Source organism: Podarcis bocagei (genome assembly GCF_964188305.1).
Source record: "Podarcis bocagei genome assembly, chromosome: Z".
Classification (NCBI taxonomy): Eukaryota; Metazoa; Chordata; class Lepidosauria; order Squamata; family Lacertidae; genus Podarcis; species Podarcis bocagei.
In genome coordinates, this window is record NC_138140.1 from 42,745,432 (window position 1) to 42,761,242 (window position 15,811).

Here is a 15,811-nt window from a genome sequence, read left to right on the forward strand (position 1 = left end):
AATGAAGTGCAGGGAGTCCAGCAAAGTCCACAAGATACATTAGCTAAAAAGAACTTGCCCTGAAGCTGAGAGCACATCAGGGTTTTTCGCTAAGGTACTGCATGGAAGAAGTGCTCCTTGTTCATGGTTAAGCTTATCCAAAACCACTTTGGCACCCTTTAAGCCATAGGGACTAGCAGCTTGCTACCTTCTTACACAAAAAACCAAAACCACCCTGACAACACTAGAGTTCTGTATATCCTATTCCATAGATAGCATGTAGTCCACACATAAGTATAACCCTAGTGCAGGCTTTCCCCAAACTTGGGTCTCCAGCTGTTTTTGGACTACAACTCCCACCATCCCTAGCTAGTAGGACCAGTGGTCATGGATGATGGGAATTGTAGTCCAAAAAAAAGCTGGAAACCCAAGTTTGGAAAACCCTGATCTGGTGAGAGGAGTGTTTGAACTGTGGCCTGACACATCAACCACGAAACACGCTGAGTAGCACATTGATGACTTGGATATGCATGACTGAAATAAGAATTACAAGTCAGGGACCTGTGAAAATTCACATTCTTTTGGAATTAGTGTGTCAGTTAGAAGCTGACACATTCTCTCCTGAATTTAGTTCTTCAAATTAGCCCAATTCACTCTCCCCTCACAATGCTTTTGGTTGGCAAAGGGCAGCCCCCCCAATTTACTGCTGGAGTGGGTGAGAGCTGGTGCCTGCATGTCTCTCTCTGCTACCACTGATTTTAGGAGACTTGAGATTGCATCTCTCATCTGCATACCAGTTGGAAGGGAGGGGCCTGAACACAACTCTTGCGGGTGGGGGTGGAGTTGCTCTTACCCCACCTGAGCTGCCCAATTTAGCACCCTCCTATTCTCTGCACAAGGGACGCGGGTGGCGCTGTGGGTTAAACCACAGAGCCTAGGACTTGCTGATCAGAAGGTTGGCGGTTTGAATCCCCGCAGCGGGGTGAGCTCCCGTTGCTCAGTCCCTGCTCCTGCCAACCTAGCAGTTCGAAAGCACCTCAAAGTGCAAGTAGATAAATAGGTACCACTCCGGCAGGAAGGTAAACAGTGTTTCCGTGCACTGCTCTGGTTCGCCAGAAGCGGCTTAGTCATGCTGGCCACATGACCCGGAAGCTGTACGCCGGCTCCCTCGGCCAATAAAGCGAGATGAGCGTCGCAACCCCAGAGTTGGCCACGATTGGACCTAATGGTCAGGGGTCCCTTTACCTTTATTCTGTGCACAGACTTCCCGTTTTATAAATTGATATACAGGGAGTAGGTTGAGGGGATGATTGAGAAAAGTATTAAGTGCTCTGCAGCCCTGCCCACATGCATTATGCTGAGTCCCACCAAAATAGCATAGAAACAATTTTTTATTATAATAGCTATGTGTAGCTGTAGTATTATTGTCACAGTTGCATTCTGCAAGTGTGTAGCTATGCACAAAACCCAGCCTTGTAGATATTTTCTCAAGGGATCACTTTTTCAGTCACTAACACAACCTTATATCCCCTACCACCCCTGCTGCTTTTCGAAATGTGTTTCTTTTTCTGGCAGCCATCCCTGGCTCTTGCTGTGCAGTGCTGCAAGTAATAGCATTTCCCATTCATTTCCTGTAGGGTGGAGGCGTGTGTTTCTCGTGGCTGGGGAGCCATGCTGTTCCTGTGCTTGGCGCTTTTTTCTTTTCCAAACCTAGAATTGTGATCTGCTTGTGTATAAATATCTATCGCATGATCCCCTTGTGTGTAAGGATGATTTTGAAATGAAAGAACGAAAAGGTCGTCTATAACACATTCAGGGTTGTTTTTGTTTAATGTAAATCTTGCCATACATGGAAAGGTCCGTTGTTCCTGAGTGTGTCTGTATCAAAACCTGCAGCTGGAGAAGACACATGGCAGGATTTCTAGTATTTAACTGGTCAGGAATTTGAGTGCATAAGGTGCAATGCTGCTTTTCACCTGTCAGGTTTTTCTGGGGGAGAGGCACCTGCCCCAGTAAGAAGCAGCATTAAAAAGGCAAAGGGACCCCTGACCATTAGGTCTAGTCGTGGACAACTCTGAGGTTGCGGCGCTCATCTCGCTTTATCGGCCGAGGGAGCTGGCGTACAGCTTCCGGGTCATGTGGCCAGCATGACTAAGCCACTTCTGGTTAACCAGAGCAGCGCACAGAAACGCCGTTTACCTTCCCACCGGAGTGGTACCTATTTATCTACTTGCACTTTGAGGTGCTTTCGAACTGCTAGGTTGGCAGGAGCAGGGACCGAGCAGCGGGAGCTCACCCCGTCATGGGGATTCGAACCGCTGACCTTCTGATCTGCAAGTCCTAGGCTCTGTGGTTTAACCCACAGCGCCACCTGCGTCCCTAAGAAGCAGCACTAGCCAGAGCTATAAATCCAGTCCTACTGGATGAAGGGCTGGAGCTCAGGTCTAGAGCATCTGGAGAGATGCTGCCAGTCAGTGCAGGCAATGCTGAACTAGATGGACCCAACTAGTAACTGACTCAGTATAAAGCAGCTTCCTATGAATTTTTCTTGCCTTTCTGTCCCATTGATGGCTTCAGAGTATAAAATGATCATGTGTCTGTACTTTAAATGAAAGAACAAGGGGTAATCTAAAAACTCCTGTTTTCCAATATGCTTTAGGCAGAACCCCTCCTCTCATAATCTGTGGTAACTGTGCCTAAGCACTTGTAACAGAATCAATCACACATTCTTCCCCTGCTGTCCACTTCCTTCCTTCTGTTGGTCCTGCCGTAGAGAATTTTAGATTGTAAGCTCCTTGGGGGAAGGGACCTAATGCTACTGTGCTTTGCAAAAAGTACCCTCCTGGCTAATAGCACCATATAAATAACAAACCATAAAACATTTTGGGTTGTGTGTATGGTTTAGTAATTATCCAATGGGAAGGATCACAACAGGATCCTAGTGTGCTCTCTTTGCCTTTTCAGGTTTATTGTCAAACGCTTTGAGCATTCTGGAAAACGGCTGTAGATAAGGGGGTGGTATTCATCCAAGTCCTACTCAGAGCAAGCTCACTGAAATTAACGAACCTAAGCTAGTCATGCCCACTAACTTCAGTGGGTCTTCTCTGAGTAGGGCTAGCCTTGAATACCACCCTTGTTATTTAACACATTTACCTGCAAGGAGTACAAGATTTAAAACAACCACCATCCAGTTCAGGGGTGGGGTGGGGAAATCCCAACAAAATCGTTTCAACAAACTCTAAAAGCAATGAAACCACCTTTACAAGTTCTAAAAGAAAATAAAAAAGAAATTAAAAGGTATGCCGTGTTCCTTATGATCATTGTTTGAATTGCTTCCATTTTAGGCCCACTTACCTTTTGCCGTGATTGGCAGCACAGAAGAAATCAAGATAGGGAACAAAATGATGAAGGCCCGGCAGTATCCCTGGGGGACGGTGCAGGGTAAGTGATGGCTCTGGCTGTGGTGACGTTTTTACCCAGACCAGAGTTGCTATTGATGTGGCAGAACAATGAACCTAAGTAAAAGTAGCAGGAATTAGAGACATCTGGGAAAAAACAGGTCCAGCCAGAATTGTAGTTGGTGGGATGATGTTCATGAGGCAGACAGGTAGCCCCTCCTGCCAGTAAAATTCTGTTTGTTTTAAAATGAATATAGAAAACCCCAGAGCCCTTTGTAGTCCAGCCATTTTCTTGCTAGGTTCCCAGATTGCTTGTTCGCTGCACCTCAATACTCGAGTATGGAATAAATGGGAAAATCCTGATCAAGTGGATGCTTATTTTTTTTCCTGGGCCTCACTTCTGGATTCCGGCCTCACAAAAGCGATGCAATGTTTCTTGAACCTCTGGTGGGTAATTCCCCACAATGCTACATACAGGCCTCATCCCCTTACATGTTATCTAAGCCTCACTCCACAGAGATAGGAAAAGGTTCGAAATACGCAAATGGAAAAGATTGGAGTGTTTTTATGTGTAATGCATAAATGCCTATATGAATAGATGACTGGCAGCCAGCTGTACTTTCCCATAAAAAAATGAAAGCACCCACTGGCCCACAATTCTGTGTGGGAACAAAATAGCATTGCTTCATTCCCATGGCAACCCTGTGGGTGAAAATGGTTTATTCTTTGCATTGGAAGATGGTGTGGAAAACCAGTTCAGTATCAGATGGGAATAAAGTGTTGTAGCATGTCACTTCAACCTTTATTTCTGTGGCTAACCCTGGAAATACGGGGCCGGGCCTAGCATGTTAGAGTATGCCATTCCCTAACTAACAATGATTTCCCTAAGCATGGCTACCACAGCCAGGCCCTAGATACCTGGCAACGATGAGAAATTACTCCAGGCCAGAGCTTCAACATCTAGTAAACTACAAGGACTTACCGTATTTTTTGCACCATAACACTCACTTTTTTCCTCCTAGAAAGTAAGTGGAAATGTCTGTGCGTGTTATGGAGGGAATGCCTACGGGTGGCATGCCTACGGATTTTCCTCTTCTAAAAACTACTTGCGTGTTATGGTCGGGTGCGTGTTATAGAGCGAAAAATACGGTATATATAGCATTTCCACACCATTAACCCCTGTGATTGGGTGGCAGCATGCTGGCCAAGCACAGTACAAAACTGGGAAGCCAGAATTCTCTTTTTACATTTGGCTGAATAACAGAGCAGAGCGACTGCTGCACCAGTCTTAGCCAAGATGAAATCCTCTCCTGACGTGGTTCTGGTTCATCCTTGGTTTCCCAAATATTTGGGAGCTGTTGCTAGGTAGCAGTGGGAGCTGCTTTGCAGCCCTCAGTTTAAAGATAAATAGCTATAAGAAAGATGAGCAGGAGAGACCTTGAAGTTGCTCACCAGTAGTTAGCAGACACAGGTCACTAGGTTGCTGTGAAATGTATTTCTATTTGAATTATGACAATTCTTTCTAAATTTGCACATATAAATTATCGATACATACGTGCTCCCCCTTCTCATTTTCTGATGACGTACTAGCAGCCACCTAGTCATTGCCAATGTTTTAGCTGTACTTACCTTAAGCTAAATCCATCTAGCTGTCTTACAGGGTATTGCTAATGTAGGTGATGTTCTGGAGAACACCCATAGTGAATACTGCTGAAAATAAGTGCCAGTAAGAGCTGAACTGAGAGTGAAAACTTTTCTGGGGTTTACTGTGGGTGGGTAGACTTGTCTGGAGTAATAATCTGTTTATGTCTAAGAATGTTTTGAAATATTACGGCCATTATATACCATTTCCTCCCTGTTCCTCTATCCAACTTTTACCACCTTTCCATGTTTTCTCCAAGTTCCTGGCTTGGGTTTGTGTTTTGTTTTTGGTTTTTTGGAGCACTGTATATATAGGCTTCATTGTGCCAGTTCTTTTTCCCCTCAAGGGAAGGTTCAAACTTCTTGTTTCCTTAACTATGGAGGAGTCTGTGTAACACATACTTAGAGCCGCCTGCATTCAAGTGGCCCTTCCTCTTTTTACCATGAACAGTGGAAAACGAAGCGCACTGTGACTTTGTGAAGCTAAGAGAGATGTTGATCCGTGTCAACATGGAGGATCTCCGTGAACAGACACACACGCGCCATTACGAGTTGTACCGGCGATGTAAACTGGAGGAAATGGGATTTAAGGACACTGATCCAGACAGCAAGCCATTCAGGTATACAGGCATCCCCCCACTTACGGCCATTCCACTCGTGTGCGACCGCGTTTATGCGCAGCGACGAAATAAATAAATAAATAACTTGAACCAGAAAATGGTTTCAAAACAGTGTGAAAAGAGCAGGACAGAGCTGGAGAGTGTGGGGAGGGGGGACAGCTTGCATGGCTGCTCAGAGTGTCTCATTGCCCCCACTCATTCATCCTCCTTGACTTTCTTCTTCCTTGGCCTGCAGAGCCATCACTCTCTACCCAACCTGCCCATCCCTTTGCTTGTTCTCTTTTATCAGTTTTATTCATTGGGCAGGAGCTGAGAGACCCTCTGCCCTCCGATCGCTGCTGCCCCAAAAGCAAGCAGCAACGTTATTTCTTGGGTGGGGGACGGCAGAGAAATAAATAAAAACAAACTATCTCCAGCAGCTTCCAAGACTTAACAGGGAGAGTGCCGAGAGGCCCTGCAGTGGCACTGGGCACCGGGAGCCACCTAGCCAATGGTCCATTGGACTCACTGACCTCTAGCTCAATCTTCCGGTCACTGGAGGCAGGTCGCACACATGCATGTGCAAGGGCGCATCGCCACCCAGGAAAGGGGGGTGTGATGGATGGGATTTGCTGAGAGAGCCACTTCCCAGCCTCTCTCAACAGCGACCTCCCCACTTTACGCTATTTCACATATACGCACAGCATCTGGGAACGTAACCCCCGCATAAGTGGGGGGACGCCTGTATTTCACCAGAATATTATTACTAGGCATTGGTGAGACATGACTTGAAAGGAACACTTGTCCACTTAGAAAATATTAAATGAACAGTGCCAACGCTTTGTTAATTGGCCATGGAACACAGTGAGGAACACTAAATTTTGGGTCTAGTAGTGTGTGTCTGGAACACACGTCCTGTAACAAATTTTGACATTCAAAGAATCTTGTGTCATGTTTTTGAAAATTTAGTTTCTAGTCCTCATGGCTTTAGTGAAGTGTTTGGAAACATATATGGACAGTGTGTAGAAAAAAGCTTCAGTGTCATGTGCCATTCCTTTCAAGGTTTCTGATCTCTCCATGTCCTTAAAATCTCTTCCATCTATGCTGTCTCGATCTTAAAAACACCTTAAAATAATTTGAAGCTGCAAACAATTGAAGGATAATAAATTGTGCACAGCAAATAGGCAAGAGAGTTACTCAATCTTCCTTTCTGAACACAGAATTTTAGATTCCCTCAGAGGGAATTTGATTATTGAAAGATTATTTCATTCTTGTCACAAGGAGGTTTGTTGCAGTGAGAAGAAACTTACCAGCCTCAGTTTACCAAAGGTTTTTAAAGTTCCCCCTTTTCAACCTTGAAGTCTAGAAACGTGCAGCATTTAATTTTAACAAAAACCTAAGACATGGCGTTTTGAGATTTGAGGTCCTGTTTCACACAGTTCAGCATTATCACTGCAATGCATATTTGTAAACTCTCACGGCATTAGTAGGTTTCTGGTTGCGTGAGTGGGAAACAAAATTTGATCCTTTTGCTTTCCCTGTTCTGTATCTCTCTGAAATGTTTCTTTTATCTCCTCATCCTCCATCCTGTCACCTTAGTTTACAAGAAACTTACGAGGCCAAAAGGAATGAGTTCCTGGGAGAGCTGCAGAAAAAGGAGGAGGAAATGCGGCAAATGTTTGTGCAGAGAGTTAAGGAGAAAGAAGCGGAATTGAAAGAGGCTGAAAAAGAGGTTAACGTGATAACTTTTATTGACTGTGTTCTCTGATTTTTGGCTTAAACTGTGTGTGTTGTTCAGGTTAACTATAACCAGGGAGGTTTATTTCTGCAGATTAATCAAGGCTAACTAGTGCTAAATTTTTCTTTTTATTATAAAATATACAAATCAAACAAAATTAATATAAAATGTATTCTATATCAATCACATAATTTTTTTTTATTGGTGTAATAAAACTAGTACTATTTTATCATCTCACATTTGTTGGTTCACTTCCACACCATGGCAAGCTTGTGTATTTTAAAGTTAACAACTGAAAATTTATCCATGTAACTAGTGTTTTGGGAGTCTCCCAGGCAAGGATCTAGCAGCAGATCCCTGGAAGACCACCCCCCACTATAAATATGTTGTGTCTTCAGTTATGTCTAATTTAGTTTGTGTGGGGGAGAGGGGCAGAGAGTAAGCAAAGGAAAAATAAACACTATATCAGTGGCAGCAATAGGAAGAAATAGGCATTCAATGTGCTGAATAAATTCTGCTTTAGAAAGCAGGGCTATTTGCTCACCCTCTCACATTCTTATAATACTACATGCATCTTCTCCTGATTTTCCTCTCAATTTTGCTACAAAACCCTTTTCTCATTGTCTACCTGCTTTGCTTTTCCTGGCTTGTACTGGAAAGAAACATACCCTAGTCTCTGGCATAGCATTTTGTTTGAACTTGTGATCATGTGGTACGTGCTTTTGCTCCCAAGAAATCACAGTCTGTAATTTAAGAACAATCATCAGCTACAGATTGTGGTTGGCTGGGGATGAAACAAACCATGATTCCTAGTTCAGATGTAACTAAGTTAGGGTTTGTGAATTGTTTCCTCTCGGTATGAGCTGAGAGCAGCAAAGCAGGCATGACTTCACTTGTGCATAGTAAGCAAGCCATGGTTGTGACAGAAGTGGGGGATCTCTGCCTTGTGGGCCAAATTTGGCCCACTATGGGTCACAGCTTGGTCCACAAAACCCCTTCTCCCAAATAACCCACCTAATATTGTATGTGACATCAGTTATGGAGCAGGTTGGAACATGTATGGATTGGCTGCCCAACAGAGTCTCAGTTGCACAGCGTATCACAGTATAGTCGTTCACACTGCTGGATTGGCTGCATGACTGAGTTCTCCATGGAGAACTCAACCATGAAGCCAATCCCTGCAGAAAGCAGCTGTGCCAGCCCTCTGCTTGGTGCTTTGTTGAGCATAGGGTTGGCAAAGTCCCTTCTTCTGTGGTTCCCAAGCACGTAACAGCCATTTAGCATAGCAAAAGGGACTTTGACAGGTGGGCAGGACAGTGCACCTGTCAGCTGATTGGTTTGTCCTCTCGCCCACCTGCCTAAGTTGGCCTGCACGGGTGGGGCCAGATAATGATATGATCCACCAGGCCCAAAAGATCCCACACACCAGCTTATGGCTTACTGCAATGTGTGAATATAGGCATTGACTTGCTTCTCCAAACTCCTGCAAGCAGTGCATTGGCTTTGGGAGCATATTCTTGGGTGTACAGTCTCTTCATGAATAGCACTGGTTGCAGATTTACTAGGTCTTGTGGTTGCCTTGTGCAGAGTATATCCTAGAAACACCCTCAGCACTCCATTGTGGCTTTGCATTCTGTAGGGAAAGCAATAGCGGTGGGCAAGCTGTCTTTTAGGGACAATTGCACATCATCACTGATTTCCTTTTTGAGGATCCCTATGGTAGGTTTATGAGGAGCCTGAAGGCTCCCTACAGCATAGCTTTGAAATCTCTTATGCCAAGCATCTATCCCCCAGCACCCTGTTTTTGCACTCATGCATATTTTTACCCTGGGCTTCCATTCCAGTTGCATGAGAAATTTGACCGCCTGAAGAAGCTGCACCAGGACGAAAAGAAGAAAGTGGAGGACAAGAAGAAATCCCTGGATGACGAAGTCAACGCATTTAAGCAGAGGAAGACGGCGGCCGAATTACTCCAGTCTCAGGCTCAGCAGGCAGGAGGCTCGCAAACTCTGAAAAGGGACAAGGAGAGGAAGAAGTAAGTTGGCTTTCAGTTGGGTGGCATTTTGCCTCATCATTTTCTCCCACCACCACCCTTGCCTTGGCTTTTGTAAGCCCTTTGCTCAGACTCTGGCCTGAGTACAGGCAAGGGCTTGGGACAGTATGGTGGGAGACTACAATGTTCTACCTCAAACAGTTGTCGCTAAAAGTGTTTCCCCTGCCCCACAAGTCTTTGGCCCACCTTGATTTCATGCTGGCAAAAGCTAGACTAATAAAAGGCCTATCAGGAAAACCCATTCCTATAGCACGTCTAGGCCTGTGCTAGCAGGCAGGAATCGCCTGACAACAAGTTGTTTTTTTATATGCTGACCGCTGTACAGAGGCCACATTTTAATATTCCATGGGACAGCAGTGTCTGCACCTTAATCAGCTCACCCCATTGGCAGGGATCCTAACCTTTTTGGCATATCCTTTATTTTCACTTTTGTATCAAATTGAACTGGTTGCCGCTCGTCATCACCAATGGCAGGCATATAGGGCTTTCATCACAGACGTGGAGGGATAGAGCAACACTTCATCATCTAGCCTTCAACTTCAGAACTTTAGGCTTAGGTACGTTGCTCCATTCCAGTGCTTGAATTACAGGGACAAAGGTAGGGAGCCTTTAAAAAAGAGGAGGGGAACCTGTGGCCCTCCAGATGTTGATGGATTGCAGTACATATCATTCCTTTACCACTGGCCATGCTGACCAGGGCTGATGGAAGTTAAGAGTCCAGCAACATGTGGAGGGCCACAGAGTCTCCAACCTTGCCTGGTAAAATCTATCCTCTTAGTCTTCTAAATGGTGCCAGAAGTTAAGAGGGATCATTCCTCCCCCCAATTTGAACATTGTTCGAGTTGTCATATTTTAAATTTGGAGCAGTTTACACATGTAAGATCATGAACAAGCCCTGCAAGTTGCTTTTATGTCAGGTTTTTTTTAAAAAAAATAATACAGGGTGTAAAATCAAGATCTGATCACTACCACCCCACTTTCATTTTCGTTTTTGGTGCACTCAGTTGCCTTCATCTTCCTTAGTTGCCATTTGTATGCTATTTTTACAGTTAACCCTGCCGTTTGCTGCATGGTGCATGAGGGCACGTTGTGCTGGTAAGCTTGACTAAATGAAATAGCCATTGCAGTGGGATCCGAATGGGCACTTTGTGCGAACAGACACAATGTATTCTGAACCAGCAGTTTGGCCTCTAGTCGATCCAGCAATCCCAGCACATACACACTCTCCAGTTATGTGAAGTGCCCTCAGATCTTCTGGTGAAGGGCAATGTACTACTACTACTACTACTACTACTACTAATAATAATAATAATAATAATAATGTGCCTCTGCCACTTTTTTCCAAGAAGCAAAGGGCTTTTTAATCCCCTCCTGTCCAGCATGAACCAGCCACAGAACCTATCTTTTAATTTCTTATATGTACTCCTGTTACTTACACATTTTTTTTTGTCTTTGCTTGACTTCTTCATAGCCTAAGGTGCAGTGGTGTGGTGGCGGTGGGGATTTCAACATGTCTCTTTTTCACATAGGAAAGGATTAATAAGCCTATTGCCCATATAACAATCCGTGGAACCAGCATTTCCTGCCTTTTCCCTCTTGCTCTGCTTCAGAGTTGTGATCCCGTTAAAAAAACACATCTAGTTGCTGGGTAGAGGTCAACATTAGGGTCCCACAATAATTTACCCTCCTGCCAGCCAATCTGCTAGCAAGGAAGCATGCACTCTTAACAGTGCCTGTGTTCAGTATGGCATCTTGTTTGAATCCAAGCTGTCTTCGTGCCGCTGTTTGTTTTGTTTCCCCTGTCTGGCCTGGTATGTAATTTGAATGGGAATTATTCTGGGTTAAATGTGCTTTCTCCTGAACAATAAGCATACAGTACAAAAGGGAGGGACGCAAGTGGTGAGATGGGAAAACAATGGTTTGGTCTTCAAGACTTGAAAAAATAAGCTCAAACAATAGGAGTGTTTTATATGGGGCCTGAGAACATATCTAGGGACTGGAGAGTAGCAGGAGTAAACATTGTGTGTTCTTGTTAGCTCTGGATTGTTTTTGGCAGGCCGCCATATGCAAGACTGTGGCGTGCTGGTCAGTGGCTCAAATAGGCCTTCTTCTTTCTTTCTTTTATTCCTAAGACAATTTGCAAACATGCCCTTTCTGAATGGGAGCATTTGTCCTTGCCAAGTGCAATAGCCAAAAATCCTGTTCAACGATTCACAAAACACTTTCCAGTATTGATTTGGCCTGAAAAGCCTTGTGTGGCTTCCTCATTTTTGCCAGAGCATAAACAATTTGCATCTAAGTGAACAACCCCGCTGCAATCGGCTGAGAACTCAAAGGCTGCATTCATGCTACTGTGTCTTCAAGCATGTTTAAGTAAAATTAAAAACCATATTAATGTGTGTGTTTTCCCCCTCCCTTCTGTAAATGAGGGACCGGGGTGGGCAGTGCACAGTCACAGGCTACATAAATGTAGGCACCCAGATTCTTTGGTGTTCTTTTGCTTGCATATTTGGAATCCCAGATTTAAACATCAGTTTTAAATATCTAGTTCACTTGACAATGTGATGTCAATTTTTATGAGCCCAATGGCTCAGGAACCAGGCAGTTAAATACTGACTCAAATTCATTCTTTTCTGTTGATCTCTGCCTGTTATTGAAGCTGTTTCTTTATTTCCAAAGACAATTATTTAACATACAAACAATCTTGTTTAGATTATTCATGTTCAGTTTCAGAACAGAAGTATCACAATTTATATAGCAATCATTGAAATTCACCATGCTGGTGTAATAATGAGCAAATTGCATGTAATATCCATGCAAACGACCTCTATGTCTCATTTGTTTCCATTGTGGCCAAAGTACGGTATGTTGCCCACCCCTGTTACAACCATATATATTTTATTAACTTCCTTTTAATCCAGATAAACATTAATCCTTTTTCTTTCTTTTTTTCATTTTCAGTTCAGGTTTCCTGTAGATCCTATTCTTTTGCTCCAGAAACGACCACCCCGCATTTTGAATTAACATGCAGTGCAATTCTGTACCCACCTGCCCATCTCCTTCCCACTGCACACAAACCCCATTTTGCTTTTGTTTTGCTTTTTTCCTAAACACAAAAAAGAGGCTGTTTTGGTGGAGAACTCTTTGGCAGTCACTTCTGTGGAGCTGATAAGAAAGGCTCTGAGTACTTTTCTGTCTTAGTCAGAAGCTTGCAGGACCGACAGTGTTTTCTGTCTTAGTCAGAAGCTTGCAGGACCGATGTCCTAAGACTTTCTTTTTTGGCATCTCATTAATGCATTGGTGCGTGCTTCTGCATGATAGGGCAGCATGTTCACTTACTACTTGTTCTGCAATGCCTGAGCCCTGTTTCACACTCTCTAAGAAAGGCAAAAAAAAAAGTTGTGTGCAAAAGATTCCTTCTCCCACACCTCACCTTTTTAGCTGCATTTTGACAGTTGCAGAAATTGTCACAAAGGCCTGATGAAAAAAGCCTCAGGGATGTGAGTCCCCATCTGCACTATACATTTTAATCAGTATCATATGACTTTAAATGGGTTGTCTGATGGAACCCAAAGAGTTCATCATCATCCTAGAAAAATGTGACCCGCGGGGTGCTTTAAGGTTCTGTCCTTGGGCCTGTTGTTCACATTGAGACCTAGGCCAGATAACTAGACTGATCCTATAACATGTTTACTAAGAAGTCCTGCTGAATTCAGTGGAACTCCGCTTTTTAGTAAGCATGGTTTGGATAGAATTATTTTATCTGAACAGAATTCCCACAGCTTTCTTTCGAGGGACGTGGGAGGCCCTTTATACGAAGTCAGACCATATCCTAAACCTGTTCACTGGCAACCCTTTCATTTCAATAAAGCTTGCTTCAAATCTGGTATTGCAGGACTATCCCCTTAAATCTGATTAAATTTAAGTATTTCGCCTTGTAGTATTTCGCCTTAAACATCGACTATATTTTAGAAATGTGACTTCTTCTCATGCTTTATGATTAGTCTGGAAAATAGTAAGTATTTTTCCTTCCCAAAAGTTGAAAAGAACAATATATTCAATTTTTTTAAAAAAATATCCTTCATTTTTACTAAAATTTATTGAAAGCTTTATTTTTATACTGGAAGGTTTTGTTTAGAAGTTTCACCCTTTGGGAAAAGGAAATCTGATTTGTTTTTTCAGAGCCTTCAGTCTTTTACATGTATTTCACTACAATTTGGTGGGCAGAGTTACATTTTTAAAGTGAGAGTTCAAAGGGTTCAGATAATTGTGAAATACTAAAATTTGCCTAGTTTAAAGAAAAATTATGGTCTGGCTTAATATTCATTCTCCCCCCCCCCAAAAAAAAAATAATAATAATCCTGGAAACCATAGTTCTATATGGAATAGAGGTATTTGGAGGGGAAAGCCATTTTGGATTAGGTGGTATGCAACTGATGTAAGTTGATAGTGTAGATGTGACTTCATATATGTCACCTTCAACACCAAAAAGAGCAGGTTGTCTTCCTTAAATGCACAAGTGAGGAAGCTTTAATGACAGCATTTCATCTCTGTTTTGGATTTGCAGCAATCCCAGCTGCCTGAGCAACTGTTTCTATTTGATGGCATCAGTATTAGTTTCAGCAATGGAATCAGACTACTTGTGAGGGAGGGTGAGGTCCTTTAGCAGTAAAATACACTTGTGTCCCTTAGCTTTCTCCCTTAGGAATAAACCGCCCGCCCCCCCACCTCAGGATGCAAAAGTTGCCTATCCCTGAGACAAACAGCTAAAAGAAGCTATAATCTGATTACAGTGTTTCTGTGTAGACTCCCCTTCTCCTGGAAACTTGCATGCACGACCCCATTATCCTTAATTGGATTTCTAGACAAACATGTACACTTAGAATCAGAGTATTAGTCTTGGATTACAAAGTACTCATTTAGAAGTGAAATCTTTGCACTGAAATCTTCAGGTCCCCTTAAATGTAACAAAATGTCTATCTTTGTGTTGCTTTGTTACAGTCTATATTTTTTATGGAAAACTTTTTTTAAAAGAATAAACTTCTTTCGTACAATAATTCTGGTTAATACTTTTTTTGTTTTTTTGTTCTTTTGCCCTTCTTTTACAGTAACCCATGGCTGTGTACTGAGTAATTTCCCTTGAGTACATGGGGCTGGAATTGGACCTTCACTTATTTAATACGCTTCCCTTCAGCCATGGTCTTCTCATGATGCTTCCACCAATGTGTTAATCTAGATGCATATTCTACATTAATCAGTATCTGATTTATTTTTATTTTATTTTTGACTGTATAATGGTGTGTGTTTGTATACCATGTAAAGTAACACTATAGAGTTTGAAGACGCTATGGAATTTTTAGGATACCAACCTTGCTGATAAGCCCCCGCCCCAAAGGTACTAGCCTATTAAAAACACATTTTTACTAGCATGTTGGAGGCTAGCTTCCATCCTCTGGCAGCTGGCTTGGCCTCTGTGCTGAGGAAAAAGTATTCTACCTTTCTTTGCCAGGCCATCCACTCATCTGATTGCAGTTTCTTATCACCTGTGGCTAGCAGGCTAGTGCTTAAATGCAAGGCTGTTCCAGGCTCAGTAATACAGCAGTGGTGGATTCCCTATGCACAACTGACCTCTAATTCACTTGTGCTCATAGTCATGTAGGGCAGGGATAGAACCTGGGCAGTCTCCAGATGTTGCTGGACTCCCATTCCCATCAGCCCAGCCATAATGGCCAATGGTTAGGAATGATGGGAGTTGCAGTTCAACAACTTCTGGCGGACCACAGTTTTCACATCCCAATGAAAAGAGAATTTGCAGGGTAGGGACCACAAGGACTACCTACTCCCACTTGAACCCACCTGACTATTAAGATTATTGTCTAAAGCCCTTCTTTGGGCCCCACCATCAAAGGTTAGCTAAAGGGTAGGGGCTTTCTGATTGTGGCTCCTTTCTCCACCCCAGTATTTGGAATCCTGTCTACAGGGAGGGTACACATGGTGCTGAATCTCAGTGTCTTTTCAGTACCAGGTTGTACCCTTCCTTATTTGCTCAGGCTAGTAAGTCTGAGTCAGAGAAAGGCTGTGCTAATCACCTTCCAAGCTAGATATACTAGGAACTGAACCTGGGACCTTTTGCATTAAAAGCCTGTTCTCTACTATGGAGCCCGTATGGTTTTCCCCTAACGTCACCCTGTTGTCACCTTATCTGCCAGCAGTGCAAGGCAGGAAAATTCATAGCAGTGTGATGTCAATACACAGGGCAACTTTTTTTGCTGCAAGAGATGAAAAACTCCAACATAGGACTACTGTCCCTTTTGGTAGTTCTTTTTTCTCATTACAGATCCATTTGAGCCTATGCTGGGATTGAAGGAATGCCTCTGACTTTGCTGGGTCCAAGAAGTAGCAC

At 43.3% G+C, this 15,811-nt stretch overlaps 1 protein-coding gene and 1 long non-coding RNA gene across 7 annotated transcripts in view; one reads left to right on the forward strand and one right to left on the reverse strand.

Annotated features, from left to right (window-relative positions):
* The window catches only part of LOC308578607, a 135,494-nt gene that overhangs the window by 59,989 nt on the left and 59,694 nt on the right, over positions 1-15,811 (reverse strand). The gene's annotated exons all lie outside the window — the stretch shown is intronic.
* The window catches only part of SEPTIN6 (septin 6), a 50,587-nt gene that overhangs the window by 30,381 nt on the left and 4,395 nt on the right, over positions 1-15,811 (forward strand). For 2 of the 6 annotated variants that reach the window (XM_081179041.1, XM_081179040.1), the window contains exons 6-10: positions 3,324-3,420; positions 5,470-5,638; positions 7,217-7,349; positions 9,200-9,390; positions 14,517-14,556. In XM_081179041.1, coding sequence (XP_081035167.1) covers positions 3,324-3,420; positions 5,470-5,638; positions 7,217-7,349; positions 9,200-9,390; positions 14,517-14,541 — 615 coding nt within the window. In that variant the 3' untranslated portion in view covers positions 14,542-14,556. Of the gene's footprint in view, positions 1-3,323; positions 3,421-5,469; positions 5,639-7,216; positions 7,350-9,199; positions 9,391-9,882; positions 9,966-10,457; positions 10,504-12,369; positions 12,597-14,516; positions 14,557-15,811 lie in introns of those variants that run through there. The other 4 variants (XM_081179045.1, XM_081179044.1, XM_081179042.1 and 1 more) reach the window with 4 other exon arrangements.